The sequence below is a fragment of the Triturus cristatus genome, chromosome 1_2 (genome assembly GCF_964204655.1).
Source record: "Triturus cristatus chromosome 1_2, aTriCri1.1, whole genome shotgun sequence".
NCBI classification, from domain to species: Eukaryota; Metazoa; Chordata; class Amphibia; order Caudata; family Salamandridae; genus Triturus; species Triturus cristatus.
This window is the reverse complement of record NC_140580.1, coordinates 352,042,950-352,059,908: the sequence shown is the minus strand read 5'-3', so window position 1 is coordinate 352,059,908 and position 16,959 is coordinate 352,042,950. Positions and strand designations below refer to the sequence as shown.

General features: G+C 45.2%; 1 protein-coding gene across 1 annotated transcript; it reads left to right on the top strand.

Annotated features, from left to right (window-relative positions):
• Window positions 1-2,827: 2,827 nt before the first annotated feature.
• Window positions 2,828-16,292, top strand: LOC146867314 (chymotrypsin-like elastase family member 2A). The gene is made up of 8 exons (XM_085604169.1): window positions 2,828-2,963; window positions 4,666-4,754; window positions 7,439-7,536; window positions 9,462-9,590; window positions 11,713-11,849; window positions 12,603-12,748; window positions 14,973-15,125; window positions 16,158-16,292. Exons 1-8 carry the CDS (start codon window positions 2,924-2,926, stop codon window positions 16,173-16,175), a joined length of 810 nt encoding a protein of 269 aa, XP_085460295.1. The 5' UTR covers window positions 2,828-2,923; the 3' UTR covers window positions 16,176-16,292.
• The last annotated feature ends 667 nt before the right edge of the window (window positions 16,293-16,959 follow it).

The following is a 16,959-nucleotide window of genomic DNA, read 5'->3' as shown; positions in this document are numbered from 1 at the left end:
AGTTAAAAAAGACCTTACTTAAACCCCTCCTGAAAAAACCCAGTTTAGATAAAGCAGAACTTAAAAATTACAGGCCCATCGCGAACTTACCCTTTCTTGCTAAGATAGTCGAAAAAGCCATGAACACCCAACTTGCGGAATTCATCGAGCAATATCATCTGCTCGACGAAACACAATTCGGATTCCGCAAGTTTCATGGAACGGAAACAGCGCTCATTAAAGCGGCGGACGATATCCGATTAATCAGAGACCAAGGTGGCACAGCACTATTGGTGCTTCTAGATTTATCGGCTGCTTTCGACACGGTTGACCATAAGATCTTAGTCAACCGTGTCGAAAAGATGGGCGTGCAAGGCCTAGCAAAAGATCTACTGGCGTCTTTTCTGGCAGAGAGATCCCAGGCAGTTATACTGGGCCAGTTTGAATCTGCTGAGTTATCACTGCCATGTGGGGTACCTCAAGGTTCATCCCTTAGTCCGACACTATTTAATATATACGTGTCGGACCTCGCAAAAACCATCAAAACGCACGGGATGAACCTTACCTCATATGCAGATGATACACAGCTGATACTGGCTGTCAGAAATGATGGGGAAACAGTGGCGGAAAGTTTCAAAACAGGTATGCTGGCCATAGGAAAATGGATGTCAGCAAACTATCTGAAATTAAATTCCGATAAAACCGAGGTGGTCACTTTTGGCCATCTCAGCCCTAGCTGGTCCCCAACTTGGTGGCCTTCTTCTTTTGGAGCTGTACCCAAACCAGTCACGAAAGTGAGAAATTTGGTTGTCATCTTTGATGACAATCTAAATTTCATGGCTCATGCCAATCAGACGGCCTCCACTGCCTTCTATAAGTTACGACTGGTCAGGAAGATCCTTTCTTTTCTTCCCAAAAATGTGGGAAAGACATTGGTCAGCGCTTTGGTCCTATCAGCATTGGATTACTGCAATGGCTTGTTCGCTAATGCTCAAGTCAGGATTTTCAAGAAAATGCAGACAATCCAAAATGCAGCAGCCAGACTTCTCCTTAACATCCCTAAATTCAAGCCAATAGCTGAGACCTTAAGGAGTCTCCACTGGCTTCCTGTTAGGAATATAATTAAATTCAAAACATTATGCATCGTTTACAAGTCACTACACCATCAAGCGCCTCAATTCTTGTGCGACCATCTTGTCCCACACATTCCCACTCGAACGTTATGATCAGCAAGACAGAATGCCCTGGTAGTGCCACGGACTAGGCTGGTCAACTGGGGAGACAGACGTTTTCTAGTTGTCGCCCCAAGGCTATGGAATACACTCCCGCAAACCGTAAGATCCAGCCCAAATCTCATGTCCTTTAGGAAGAAACTGAAGACATGGTTATTTAACCTCTGAAAAATTCATAAGATCATTCAGGAGAGCAACAAAAGTACAGCGCCGAGACGCCTGCGGGAAATTGTTCGCGCTTAATAAATGCTAAAAATAAATAAATAAATAAATAAATAAGTCTCACCTTTCAATGGGGTTACCTGTTTTTTGGGCTTTGCCAGTGCTTTGGTGTTTCTGAATGTAAGCAGTGGAGGGATGCAGGTGTTCCAATCAAAAGGATGGCAAAGAAGCTGAGGCCCAGGGGTATAAGAAACAAGAAAAGAAAGCCATTGAATAAGAAGCAAGAAAATAAAATTAACAAGCAAGCCAACCAGTGGCAAGCAATGGGCTGATCCAAAATCCACTGTAAGTATTGATGTTATCCACAATAGGTCTTTGACAACAAACAACTAAAGGCTGTCTGTAGGTAGGCAAGAACTGAAAAAGACATTAGCCACAAACTTCACAGTCAGTGGACTGGGGTAATAAGTGGGATAGCAGGCGGGATAGATCCAGTTCTTTATTTATTCCAGTGGTTGTAGGTGGTGGACACTGGAACGCAATTTTGGGGACCATTGCTTAACATCAGACTTTGAGTACGGTATTAATAAGAGAGACATGTCGAAAAGGGAGGGAGAAAGGAAGAGGAGTAGAAAACAGTGACAAAGGGCGAAAGTAGGGATGAAAAAGAACCAAAAAGTGAGCAAGCACCGATGGCTGCTGCTAAGTCAGTCTTTGGGTTCCTGCACTTATTATTATTTTCTTTCATGTGAAGATCAGGCACAGGACAGATCAGGACGCCCCTTTAACTCTCTACCTTATGCACACCTTCTCAACATTCAGTACATCCTCCTCCACTGTGCCGTTTCCAGCCTTTGACCTGGGAGTGCGGTGGTTTCAGTACTGTGCTCCTTTTTCAACAGAAGAATTCATTGTACAGGCATTTGTTTTAACCAAATCAGTTGACCGCTTTTTATGAATTGTCATAGAAATTCTCCTAACTTAGCTCCGACGTTTCCCAGAATTATGTGTACTCTTCCATGAGCACTCCCAGTGTTGAATACACATCTAAGTTCCTTTCCAAGGCCTATGACTTTATTTCCACTAGTTCTGCGGAAGCGGATCTAGAATATATCTATGTTGCCAATGGGTTTCTCTGTAAAAGGAGGGAAATGTATTAGTTGCCCAATTGTAGGCACACCTTCAGCATATAATCTGACTTTTGAAATAGACACAAAATGAGGACTGAATTCAGCGACATAGGATCCCTAGTATTTGCATTTTCTGGCGTGACCGAGGACATCTCTGAGAATCGGAAAGCTGTTCAAATTCAGACTTTTTTCATGATAAACACTTTGTAGTGGGTTTTGTTTACACCTCTGCTTTATCATGAGCAAAACCTTGGGTTGTGGAAGATTTTCACGTGTGGGAAAAAGGCCATGCCTCATGCCCTGATAAGAGCTATAAATAAAGACTTCCAGTCCTGCATGCAGAAGACTGGGTATATAAAAGGGAGGGAGCCAGAGACAGAGAAGTTGTGGGCTCCCAGAAGCACCTCGTAGATTGCCAAGATGTTCCAAGCCCTTCTTGCGGCAGTGCTGGTGGTTGGCGGTGAGCACAAGATTAATTACAATCTTTACAGGCTCTAGTAAGGGTTTAGAGTGAGTGAGTGAGTGAGTAAGTGAACAAGGATTGTGCATAGCCCATGGAAGGAAAGCTTCTTGACGGAGTGGCCCTGTTATGAAGACATGTTGTAGAGAGGGAGACCTCTCAATGGTGGGGAGCAAACCCGTTTACTTATGACAGAACCCATAAGGACATCCAAACTCCTGGACTTGAGTCAGGGCCCCGCTCCATGAGTAGTGGGACCCAAGCCGTAGAACATCTCTGGAACTGCTCATCAGTCCCATATCTTGAACAGGGGGTACAAGCTCTTGGGAAAATTAGCCCCCCACCTTCTTTGTTGTTTTAAGAAACCAAGGAACCTGTGTCACAGAAAGCTGATATAGAGACGCGAATGCTCCAGAACCTTTGCTAGATTGTACACCAATTCTAGACGATTTAGAACATCTGTCAGAGCCACAGATGTCCTTGTAATGGGGTCTAATTATAGTAATGTGCCCCTTAAATTTATCATTTATTATAATCCTACCTTAAGAGGGGACAAAAGGAGGGTTCATTGTAGTTTGTTTTTGTGACAGAACCTCTGCTCGTTTAACACCCCTTGAATTGAGGGACAACAATTCTGAAACATCTCAGTCTCTCCTATCCCACATCACCCTCATATTATGGAGTCCTTGCTCTGGTGCTGATATTATTTTTATTGTATTTGTTTTGTTTGGACTCTCATTAGATTGGGACAGGGGGCTACACAATCAGATTCATATAACAGGATTAACATAACATTCTACATAAACAGTAGAGGGTACGAACCCCATGTGTCTATGGGGTTCACGGTGGGCGGTTCACACATGGTGTGGCGGGGATATCAGAGGGATGTATTGCCTGTGTGGGACAGTGCCAGTCAGAATGGGAGGAAAAAGAATTTCACCAAATATGGACAGGCTAGTGGGCGGACAGAGGTTGGCAGAGCATGGAGCTTCCAATGAAAACTTGAGCCTGGTCTTAAATATTTGGATTTTGAAGGTCCTTGCATTAATCTGAGAATAAGCTCCCCTGCGGTATGGATAATTCATGTTCAACGTAGCCAGCTCTAGTGTCTGCAACAACTAGGGTAGCAATTAGATACCAGGGCTGTGGCATTCTCTGTCTTAAGCATGCAAGAGGAATAATGAAAGAGTAAGTGTTCAAGAAACAGGTAACGTATACGTGAGTGGCAATTGTCCCATTTTTTGACGTATGGTGAATAGGGAATATAGCCACCTGATAGTCAACTGTAATAACAGTGGGGTAAACAAGAGCTAAAGTAAAAATATAAAATAACTTCAGAAAAACTGCATTAAATGTCAGCCAAGTTTTAGAGGTGAGGCTTTGAACCCAGAACCCTGATTGGAAGTGCTCGGTCGTGAGGTCGCAGGGCCTCTGACATCAGGTGACTTTGTCTACTTCCACAATAGGGAAGTCTGAGTACCATGGTTGATAAATTGCATGAGGAACAGAGAGAAAGGATGTATTTTTGTTATATCCCAGTGATACCAATGACCTCCAATTATTGCACATTTCTAGTAACAATATATGGTGCTTTCTTCTCGTGTGCATGCCAAGAAAGCAGGATCAGACATACACCACATGTGAAGTAGGTTCTGCGGTCTGCCATTTCTGGAGTGTAATTCTCCCTGTGTTTGTTCTGCAGCGCTGGGCTGTGGTAAGCCGGCCTACGCACCCTCCGTCTCGCGAGTGGTCAATGGCGTGGAAGCAAGGCAACACAGCTGGCCATGGCAGGTCAGTACCTTGGTTGGACTATGGTTTATTGTCAACATCGAATAACGGCTTTAAAGAAAGACTGTATTCAATGAATTAATATAAAGAGTAACTATTAACTCATAACTGACACTGCCACTGCCTGGTGTAGCGAAGTGGCCTGAAACTTAGGGGGTACATTTTAGGACCCCTTTAAAACTTTAATTTTCCTTGGAACCTCAAGGCTTCTATAAACCTGGTAAGCCTTTAAAACCCAAAGACACTCTGTCGTCCTAAGACTTTTTTGAAATCCCAAGGCCTCCTGAAACACAAAGACCCCTGAAGACTCCTAGGCACCACCCGAAATCCAAGGGTTCCCATTAAACACACAGACACCTGAAGACTCCTAGGCACCACCTGAAATTCAAGGGTTTCCATGAAACACAAAGACACCTGAAGACTTCTAGGCACCACCCGAAATCCAAGGGTTCCCATTAAACACACAGACACCTGGAGTCTACTAGGCACCACCCAAAATCCAAGAGCTCCCATGAAACACACAGACACCTGAAGACTCCTAGGCACCACCTGAAATTCAAGGGTTTCCATGAAACACAAAGACACCTGAAGACTTCTAGGCACCACCCGAAATCCAAGGGTTCCCATTAAACACACAGACACCTGGAGTCTACTAGGCACCACCCGAAATCCAAGGGCTCCCATGAAACACAAAGACACCTGAAGACTCCTAGGCACCACCCGAAATTTAAAGTTTTTCATGGAACACAAATACACTTGAAGACTCCTAGGCATCCCCAAAAACCAAGGGTTCCTATGAATTAGAAACACACCTGTAGACTCCTAGGCACCACCCGAAATCCTGGGGTTCCCATGACACACAAAGACACCTGAAGACTCCTAGGCACTACCCAAAATCCAAGGGTTCCTATGAATTACAAACACACCTGAAGACTCCTAGGCACCACCTGAAATCCTGGGGTTCCCGTGACACACAAAGACACCTAAAGACTCCTAGGCACTACCAGAAATCTAAGGATTCTCATGAAACAAAACAACACCTGAAGACTCCTAGGCATATATATATATATATAGCTACGGTACAAATATGTGGAGTTAAGATGAATAAATAGAGTCAATATGAACTAAAAGCACATACAGAAATGTCTGATGTGCACAATAGTTCGAATGCTCCCCAACAATATATTATTTTATTAGAACTAATAAACAGCTAACACATCATATTGTCTGACGCTCTTACTGATTGGCCCGCGTCTTGTTAGCTATTCAGGTAAATCTCGTACAACTGTCCACTTCCATTGCAGATAGCAGAAACAAGCTTAGTGCTTTACACGCACATTTATAGCTTGCATTTGAGATTTTCTTAAAATGTGTATAAAATATTTGCCTATGTAACACAAAATAAATACTATAAATACTTAAAGCAGGATCATTGGGCTAACATCCATGGCTTCGCAACTTTGCTTGTGGACAAATAGGCTCTGATCAAAGTAATTTTATGAAGAAAAAACATTTACTTCCCATCTGATTTAAGTGGAACAAACCGGGGTGAAGTCTTAACGTATACGTTGCCCTGAGCTGGTGAACTCCCAATGAAGCAATGACACAGCTCTGGTCCCTCTGGGGTCAGAAGTACATCACAATCACTGCACACTTTCACCTCCTGCCTGACCTGTCATTCAGTAGTCAGCATTATTGACACCAGTTTAGCTCTGATACCATAGGCACTCCTGTGACTACATCCTGGATTCTGCAAGCTAAGGGTCTAACACTTGTCCAATCACTCCACAGTTAAGAGAGGTGGGCTCCACATCATCGAGCTGTGAAGATAAGAGCCTTGGCCCCTCCCCGGGGTAACATAAGGGGGCCCCTGGAATCTTCTTTTAGGCTATGGATCCTACACAGGACACCTGTTGGGGCAATGGTCCTTCGCCTCCTGGTCTGTCCACAGTCATCTCCAAAATGACACTTTCTCACTCAAAATTAAGTCTACGCTGAACATTTCAATGTGGTCTTTGGAGGCATCTGCCTCATGATGAAATAGGTTTGCGGTAGAGACATATCTTTGAAAGCTCTACACAGAAAGCATGAATGTTGCCTCCTAGAAGGCGACACTACATAAACAATATATCTAGGACATGTTCAGCTTAGATCTCGCCAGCAGATAGTCCCCCCCCACTTTCTCAGAAATGCCCTCATGTTGGAGAATCTTGTATCCTCAGAATGAAGCTTCTGGTACTAACGCTGAGGGAGCAGCTGAACCTCTCTCTGTAATAGTAACACAACAGGGCTCCCTGGGAGAGACAGACCGTGGTTGTACAGCAGAGGCACCTCGCTGGGAGCCACCAAAGACCCACTAGTAACAGGCATTGCCTCTTAGGTGGTGACACGTGAACATCTTCAGATACTAACACCTTTCTAAAGGTGTCATGCAACGCCTCTCTCTTGGTAACATCCAAGGCTCTCTACTGCTAACAAATCTTGCCTTCTGGTAGTGTCCACACGTGGCTCTCTGGTTCTACCACAGGAAGACTCTGTGATATTAGCAAAATGAGGTTCTCTGCGGGTAACGTAACAAGGCAATAGAGGTAATAGGATGCAATATGGTAGTAGCCATGGATCACCTGCTGGTAACAGTGCCATGTTAGCAGAATCATAAACTCACATTGTGTCTTTGTTGTGTGCAGGTTTCCCTTCAGTATCTTTCTGGTAGTTCCTGGTATCACACTTGTGGTGGAACTCTGATCGCATCCAACTGGGTACTAACAGCCGCTCACTGCATCAGGTAAACTGTCTCCCGCGTGTGGCGCTATGTGGCATGAGTGCTCAGACGCCTGCGTGGTACTATGTAATGTTAGGGCTCAACCTCCTAAATGGTGCATATAAAGCTCAGCTTCCTACGCAATGTTGGGCAAAGTTAGTGCTCAGCCTGCTGTATGGCGCTATAGAACATGGTTATTCAGCTTCCTGCGTGGTGCCATGGAGAATTAGAGCTTAGCTTGATGTATGGTGCTAAGTAAAGTTAGTGCTCATCCTGTTGCGTGGTGCAATGTAAAGTTAGATCACAGTATGCTGGGTGGTGGCTCTGCTCAGCCTGCTGCGTGGTGCAATGTAAAGTTAGTGCTCAGTATGGGGAGTGGTGGCAGTGCTCAGCCTGCTGTGTGGTGCAATGTAAAGTTAGTGCTCAGTATGGGGAGTGGTGGCAGTGTTCAGCCTGCTGCGTGGTGCAATGTAAAGTTAGTGCTCAGTATGGTGAGTGGTGGCAGTGCTCAGCCTGCTGCGTGGTGCAATGTAAAGTTAGTGCTCAGTATGCTGGGTGGTGGCTCTGCTCAGCCTGCTGCGTGGTGCAATGTAAAGTTAGTGCTCAGTATGGTGAGTGGTGGTAGTGCTCAGCCTGCTGTGTGGTGCAATGTAAAGTTAGTGCTCAGACTACTGCGTGGTGCAATGTAAAGTTAGTGCTTAGTATGGGGAGTGGTGGCAGTGCTCAGCCTGCTGCATGGTGCAATGTAAAGTTAGTGCTCAGTATGGCGACTGGTGGCTGTGCTCAGCCTGCTGCGTGGTGCAATGTAAAGTTAGTGCTCAGTATGGGGAGTGGTGGCTCTGCTCAGCCTGCTGCGTGGTGCAATGTAAAGTTAGTGCTCAGTATGGCGACTGGTGGCTGTGCTCAGCCTGCTGCGTGGTGCAATGTAAAGTTAGTGCACAGTATGCTGGGTGGTGGCTCTGCTCAGCCTGCTGCGTGGTGCAATGTAAAGTTAGTGCTCAGACTGCTGCGTGGTGCAATGTAAAGTTAGTGCTCAGTATGGTGAGTGGTGGCAATGCTCAGCCTGCTGTGTGGTGCAATGTAAAGTTAGTGCTCAGTATGGTGAGTGGTGGCAGTGCTCAGCCTGCTGTGTGGTGCAATGTAAAGTTAGTGCTCAGACTGCTGCGTGGTGCAATGTAAAGTTAGTGCTCAGTATGCTGGGTGGTGGCTCTGCTCAGCCTGCTGCGTGGTGCAATGTAAAGTTAGTGCTCAGTATGGTGAGTGGTGGCTCTGCTCAGCCTGCTGCATGGTGGAAAGAAAAGTTTCACTCATCTCCCTCTGTGGTGCATTGCAAAGTTCATGCTCAGCCCAGTGTGGTGTAATGTAAAGAGTGGGGCATATTTCGAACTTTTGTGGAGCAGGGCAGCGCAGCAAGTCACTTTGCTTCGCTGCGCTGTGTCACAGGGAAAGGGCAGGAATGCACTGTATTTACCCAATACGGCGCATTCCTGTCCTTTTCCTTTGCGCTGGTGCCATTTTGGAAGCCTAGCACCAACGCAGGCAACCTTGCACCATAATGCAAGTGCGACTGTGTTGTCGGCAGGATTGTTTTTATGCAGGAAGAGGCACCTTCCTGCCCAAAAACAATCATGAGAGGCTTTTTCCTCTTTCTATGTGTGCTGCAGAATACACCACATACAGAAAGAGGAGAAACGAGGAGAAATAAAGATATTTCTCCTGTTTATGCCTTTCCTGTGAGGCATATCTTTTTGGCGCATCCCCAGGATTACCTGTAGCTGGCTGGTTACATGTGCAGTCTCCTAAATGATGCTACGTCGTGTAAGCAGTCAGCACGTTGAGTTGTGCAGGTTCCAGGTTGACTACTCAGTGATCCACAGTGGAAAGATTCCGTCTTATCTTGAATGACCGGAGACTCTCCCTCATTCGACCGTGTGTTCTTCTCTTTACAGTTCCTCCAGGTCTTACCGAGTGCTGCTTGGAAAACACAACCTCCGCGTCTCCGAATCCGGCTCCCGAGCTGTCCAGGTGCAGAAACTACTCAACCACAAGCAGTGGAACTCCAGCCAGCTCTCCAACGGGTAACTCGGGGCGTAAAGTGGGGTGGGTCTTGCCATGGCTCAGCACCGGCAATAATTAAAAACAGCCATTGAAAAGGGCGGTTACAGAGCCCTATTTTCATGTTCTTACCTTGACTTTACATTTTTTTTTCTAACCGTCTGTGCGGGAGTCCTCAGGGCAATGAAAGGCAGTGATGCAGTCCATGCTGCATTTCATACGCTTAATTCATGATGCGTAGTATATGCGACTTCCTGAAAGCACGTGTATTATGAAGATAAAATCCAAGGATTGAATATTTGATAGATGAATCCTTTATTGGCAGCGCATTCAATACACATCCAACATCTCCAGTAATCAGCTTCTTTTTCAATTAACTGTTATCTTTCCCTGAAGCTCTCACCCATAGAATGTAGAACCCCAGTGAAAACATAACATGTCACATGCAGCAGCATGCGACCTAGAACCCAACTTAAAGAAACATAACACTATGAACTTTAATGCATGTAACATAGTGTCATAAAGGTGTTCTAATTAAATGCTCATTCAATCCTTGGCGTCCATGCAGAGAGAGCAGCCAAAGTTATGGACACGTATGTGGCAACTGGAATTGGAAAGTGTGTGAAGGAGGTACGACCTGTCGAAATATGGACGGTTTCAATGGAAAAGAAAATGCAATGTATGTATATGCATGAAAGGAAAAGGTGAAGCGTAGGGGATGAAGGAGGTGCAATCAGAAGTAGAGATGAAAAGATCGATGGAGTGAAAGTGTAGGACATACAGGTGGAAGGACTCCAGTAAGGTGTGGAGAAAAATGTCATAAGTGACTAACGCAGAGAGAAAGACTGCAGAGGAAAAGTGAATGGAAGATGTTTCTCTTTTGAGTGATATTGAATACAATTCCGTACTAACCAGTGCTTAATTTGAGCCAGTGGAACTGGCCTATGAGACAGACTGTCCTTACTGCAGGCATAGATTGAGACACCTCACTAGCATCTGTGGCAGCGTTTTACCTTTTAAACTCGGTATGTGTGAACAGCTGTGTGTGCACTCTATCCCTGTGCAGTGTGTCGGTCTCAGCCTTTGCACTAATAATGAGGATTTATATAGCGCCCAATGTATCCGAGGAGTGTGAGAGAATGAGAAAACATGCAGGTAGTAAAGGTAAGCCTTGTAGCTGACAGGCAGCTGTTTCAAGGGCGGTGCCAGGGGTAACAAAGGACAGTTCAGGGGTAGCCGCTGCTATCCCTACCTGACATGATTGCCAAAAATGAACAGAAGCATGTTTGAACTGAGACAAAAGGAACAGCTCTGACTTCACTGAGAGGATGACACAGGGCGGCTGAGACCTCTCTGCTCAAGTGATGTCCAGATGTTTGATGTGGAGAAGAGCAGCGGACAGGGGGCGCTGTCCGTGTGCCAGTATTTGCATCTTATATAGTCAGTGCTTAAATGGACAGGTATGGTAAGGTACTGCGTGCCTAAATTTCTTTAATATGAGAGGTTGCGCACCAACACTACTTACCGCTGCTGAAATACTTTTAATGGGAGTGTAGCGGCACTTCTCATTACCGAGTGGATACTCTTGGTTAATGAGTACCTGCAATTCTAAAATTTCTTTTCAACCACTGTATAATCGGTATAGTTTTCATCTTGTGTGTTTGCTGTTCGCCCTAAGTGCGCTGGGTATGCCCAGACGTGGGTCCCGTGCTCACTACGCCACTGGAGTCAAGCTATCCTGGCTGAAGAGGGGTGAAACCCCGAAACCGGTCCTAGGATGCTTTATTCCGGTCCAGGGAAGACATGGCTTGGCAGTTCGGGCTGGACTGTTCCCATGAGACACAAGGTCAAGACTGATTAGCATATGGCCATGTCTGAACTGGGGTGGCGTGGTGAGCAAAATAACGATGGATTAAACCCAGATCTGTGACTGGGGGTGAATGTTTTGCCAATGTGCAACATTCCATCCATCATCTTGTGTGTTTTGCTAATCGGTATAGTTGTACATCTGTTGCAAAGGTAATGTAACATATGTACAAATATGCCGAATATGTATGTGTCGGTACTGTTCTGTGAATAAATTAATGTCCCGTGCAATGGCTTCCATTGTAAATGAACCCCGACCTCTTTCTATTTTTATTGCAGGTATGACATCTCACTGCTGAAGCTGGCAGAACACGTGCCCTTCAGTAACACCATCCAGCCCGCCTGCCTCCCAGTTGCCGGATACGTCCTACCCAATAGATTCGCCTGCTACGTAACCGGATGGGGCCGGCTTCAGAGTAAGTAAATACTCTCGTCTTCTGTAACGAAACTAACGGATGCCAGGCTAAGATGCCGGGCTAGTTTTAAAACAGTTCCATTAAAGATTAAAACCGATTGAAGCCTTTTCACCCTGTCTTCTGCTGAAGCTTGTTCAATACTTAATTGGCAAAATAATAATACACGCAGGAGCCCTCCGGATGACGTGGCTGCCAAGCATCAAGGCTTGCAGGTTCTTTTTCATCCTTGCATCCCCCACTAGCCGTTTTCCTATGTTACTCCCCCCCTTCCAGCTTTTCTGCCCTTCTCTTTTTTTTATTTTGTATTGTTATTGCATTTAAATAGAGCTTATACCACTGACGAGGCGTCAAAGAGCTTTTTCGCGAGTAGCACGCTACTCCAGAACTCACAAAAGCATTAGTGGTGAATTATTACAGTGAAATATGAAGTTAATTTGAGCTGTGGATATGTTAGTCTGTTATTTGGATTGAAAAAGGTAGCGGAGGGACAGAAGAAGGAAGGGTTTGCATTTATATAGCGATTGCTACCCCTCATGAGGCGTTGAAGTGCTTTTCGGTGGGAAATTTATTTAGAGGCAGCAAACGAAGGCTGTAGTACTAGATGCTAGAGCTGCCTGGGAATGGAAACTGGCTTTTTCTTATGGAAGAACATGTTTTTGTATTTTGAACAATGAGGTGGCCCTCTAGAAGTTTTATACTAAGGCACAAGAAAAGCTTTTGAAACATCACTGTCCGCTTTGTGTTCTCTTCTAGCCAACGGAGCTTCTCCTGATAGGCTGCAGCAGGGACGTCTGCTCGTCGTGGACCATGCCACCTGCAGCCGTTCGGACTGGTGGGGAGGCACTGTGAAAACATCCATGGTCTGTGCCGGTGGCGATGGCATCATCTCCAGCTGTAATGTATGTCCACAGAATGTGTTACAAACTTGGAAGAGTTGCTTTCTATCCATCAATATCAAAAAATGATTGCCAACTAACCCTGGGCGGTGAACTCCGCTTGCGGAGTTTTCCGCACGCCGCGTTATGCAGAACTCGCGGAGTTCCGAAAAACTCTGCTGCGCATAGCAGAACAGAGTTTTTTTCCTCGCTTGCGATCTTCAAAGTCAAGTTGGTGAGGAAAATCCACCTCCTTGCGAGATTTTTCCCCGTTGGCGATCGTCACTGTCAAGTTGGTGGGCGCGAGCGTTGAAAATCAGCCTCCCAGGAAATTTCTCAACTCAGGCCGTAGGATTTCTCAATGCGAGTGGTTGCGAATGCTCACGACCTCTCGCATTGAGAAACTATCCATTCGCATTAAGAAAGCTGCAGCTCGAGTGAAAACTCTACTCGAGCGGCACAAAGGAAGCAGTGCCTGTTTGCACTGTGCATGCTGCCATTCGCGATGATTGCACAGTGTGGACAAACACCCGGTGCTGAAAATCACCGTGAACGGCATTTATCTAAGGCATTCTGCCGCATGTGGAGCTTCGCGTAGCGCCGCAGAGTTTTTTTCCACTTCGCAGAGTTCCACATAGCAGAACACAGCAAACTCCGCCCAAGCTTATTGCTAACCATGCTCTCTGCAGAATAGCGTGTTGTCAGCTTTGTTAGCCGTAGTTAAAGTCTGCTCTAGGCATTTTTGGTAATAAACACATCTGTTCTTACCTGTAAGGGATTTCAGAAAGAGTAATAAATCTCTCCTATCTTAGGGTAATTGCTTTCCACCCTTTCAGAGAGATAACAATGTAAAAACAGCAAAAACAAGAGCTTTCCTTTGTCTGGTAGTGTGGGCGGTGATACCGCTCAAGGAGTTAAAAGAGGCATAACAATCCTGAAGAAGATTCAGGTCAGAAGAGGGATCTCTCTGGGCTCTGAGAGGTCAACCTATGACATAGAGTGTAGCATTATCAATGCATGCTCTTTTTGCTTTGTTAGATAGGACAACCCAAGCAAATGCCATTTAAACTGTAGAGTAGCCTAAACCTGGCATGATCTGTCCAGTCTATACAAAGACCGATCTGTCCAGTGTGCATAGAGGTGCAAATGAGCAAGGCCTGTCCAGTCTATAAAAATACTGACTCAGAGCATTATCAGTCCAATTTACAAACAGGTTCACGCAGAGCATGATCTTTCCAGTTCAGAGGAACTCTGAACCACAGCATGATATGTCCAGTCTTCAGAAACACAAGCACACGATTGGCCCATTGTATATAAACACAATCACAGCGTGATCTTCAGAAACACATAACCAAAGCATAAACTGCCCACTGTTCACCGAGGTCCAGTCAAAGCATGACCTGTCCAGTCTACAGATAGACCAACAGGGCACAGTCTCTCCTGTATAGCAAGTAGCATATGCAGTTATGAGCTAAGCTGGTCCGATCACAAGACTATCACAATTTACCCACAATTTCTCTGATCTAGAGAGATGCCCAATGCATGTACGATCTGATCAATCGTTAGAGCAGCACCAATCAAAGGTAAGTTCAACCTAGTAAGGACTAAAATCTGAGAATCAGTTTAGGTGTCGAGAAACAAAACCGGAACACAAAATTGCTGCTCTAGAGTAGCACAACCATATCACATCTTACAATATAGAGAAGAGAATATTCCCCCCTAAGCTCGAGCTACTGAGTAGTAACACAACCAGAGCATGTGCCTGACCTAGTGACACTACTTAAGCCTGATCTAGTAACGCAAGCCCATCTAGCAGCAAAACATGAACACATGCACCATCAAGTGAGTACCATAACCCAAGAACAACGTAGAGAGTAATATTCCTCTAGGCCAATGAAATGAGTAACATTACACAAATCCAGTCTAGCAAGTAGCAAAGTCAAAACAAGAGCCCAATCAAAAGAGCAACATCACTCAAGCAGCTCATCAGTGAGTAGCGCAATCCGAGCACAAGTCTAATTTAATTGCTAACATAACACAAATGAGATCTTAAGAGCAGCAAGTTTTCAAGTGGTAGTAGCATCTCTTGCTGAAGTTGCTGGTTTCCTCTGGATTTCACCAGATGCTAAGTTCCTTTTTCCTGATGTGGCGGTGCGCCTACACTGTCTCACAAGACACATAGTGGATGTTGGTTGGATCCTAATGGTTGAAGTTTCTTCAGTAATCTCTTCTTCCTATCTGTTTACAGGGTGACTCTGGCGGCCCACTGAACTGCAGGGCTACTGATGGAAGCTGGCAGGTCCACGGTGTGGTCAGCTTCGGTTCAACCCTTGGTTGCAACTATTCCAAGAAGCCATCTGTGTTCACTCGGGTGTCTGCATTCAACAGCTGGATCAGTCAGGTATGAATTCACAACTGGGCCAGCGAGCTCCAGACACTGTAAGGTTAGTGAGGGAAGGCAAAGATCAGGATTGGCATCGCACAGAGTACAGCTGCAGCTGAATTCATGAATAACAATTACCAGAGAGCTAGTAAGGCACTGTAACATCTGAACTAGGAAGATAAGGGCGCAGATGAATTGGAGAGGTACAGCCACAGCTCGATAAGTGAAGAAGTCACTTCTTGAAAAGCGAGAGTTAAGTCGTGGATCGATTAATGGGTACAGTCTCCATTGGATAACAGGGGTACAGTCACCGTTATGTGTTTTGAGGGCCAGTTGTGTTTGTGAGCTAGTATTAGGGCTTGGTTGGTAAGCACAGTCACAGCAGTGCTAGTAAGGTACAGTTCAATCTGGATAATGAGAAAGCCATAAAAAATGGACTTGGGAGTTAAGGTGGCACCAGAATGTCTGAGGGAGCTGCGAGGGCTGGATTTATAGGTGCAATCTCAGCTTGACCAGCCAGTTAGAAATAGCTAGAATGAAATAAGGTAGTCTGACTGGATTACTTCTGCAGCGCTTTCAGTCTGTATTGAGCACATCACTAAAGGTGTTCAGGCTGGCAGATTCCTGCTGGAGCAGGCAGCATTTGGGTGGTTCCTGCATGCTCGTGAACTACCGCGCCCAGAGTGTGGTGAGACCGTGACCCTGATTCCTAGAGGTCAAAGGATTCCTGCGGAGCTCCACATTTACTGTGGTGGCCCCAGGCTGATAGGTTTCTGTTTTGTGGCAACGAACTTCCGCTGCAGGCCAGGTTTGGATAGAACAAGTTCGGTAACCATATTTGTCGAGATCCTAAGTAGGATCTCGGGGGCTCTTCAACACATGAATGAATAAATAATCCGATGGTGAATGTTTCATTTCTATAGGCGCTTGCATGGTTTTGATGCTCTCTTTAGAGACTGCAACTATACAAATAAATTGACATATAATGCACCACAAACGGCAATAATGGAACAATTGGTTAATTTCACTACATGTCCTGATATTTTTCAGACAATGGCAGCCAATTAAACAGAAGAAACTATGAGTGATGAACTGCTGGAGTTCAGAGGACAAGGTGAAATGTAACACAAACAAAGGAGATCTGAGTTGTAAAGACATTAAATAAATAAAAACCTGGTAAATGAATTTGTGTTTGTTTGAAAACTTTGTTTAAAAAAAAGGACAAGCTGGTGCGCACATGGGCAGGAGGCATGGAGGGTGCACATGCACATTTGCAAAAAGCCTCTCTACAGCAGTACACGTTGATTGTGAATTATCTAATGTTTATTTGATATTAGTGTAGTCATGGCCCCAAAGAAGAGAAAGCAACAATCAGTGTCGGGGCTCCAGTAGAGCAGATTTCTGAACTAGTTTTTGGGGCCTGCTCAGGAAGGAGATACTTGATTTAGGGGTTAGGGGACCCTGATGACATCAGAACATTTGTTTAATCTGTGCTTAGGAAGGTGAAACTTGATTGGCATTGGGGGTCCCTCAAAGGAAGGTGAGATATCTGAATCAGGGTTAGAGCTTCTGTGATCAAGAAGAAATCTGGACTAATGTTGGGATCTTCCTTGAGGATGGAGAGATCTGACCCAGTGTGTGGGGTCCAGGTGATGTGGTTCCCCAAGAAGGGTCTTACCAAGAACAATGAGAGCTCTGACCCAATACAGAACAGCAAAGTCTAACCAAGTTCTTTCTATGTGTGGTTGTCCATCGTGCACTCTTTGGTCTGTGAGTACATAAATTTTGGCAGTGTAATCATGGTGAAACCACAAGTATAGTAGCGCTGCACATCTTCCATAAAGCATAAAAG

Coding starts and splice junctions, on each gene's coding strand:
- LOC146867314 (XM_085604169.1), top strand. CDS start 2,924: ATGTTCCAAGCCCTTCTTGCGGCAGTGCTGGTGGTTGGCG. Junction 4,755..7,438: donor AACACAGCTGGCCATGGCAG/GTCAGTACCTTG, acceptor TGTTGTGTGCAG/GTTTCCCTTCAGTATCTTTC. Junction 7,537..9,461: donor ACAGCCGCTCACTGCATCAG/GTAAACTGTCTC, acceptor TTCTCTTTACAG/TTCCTCCAGGTCTTACCGAG.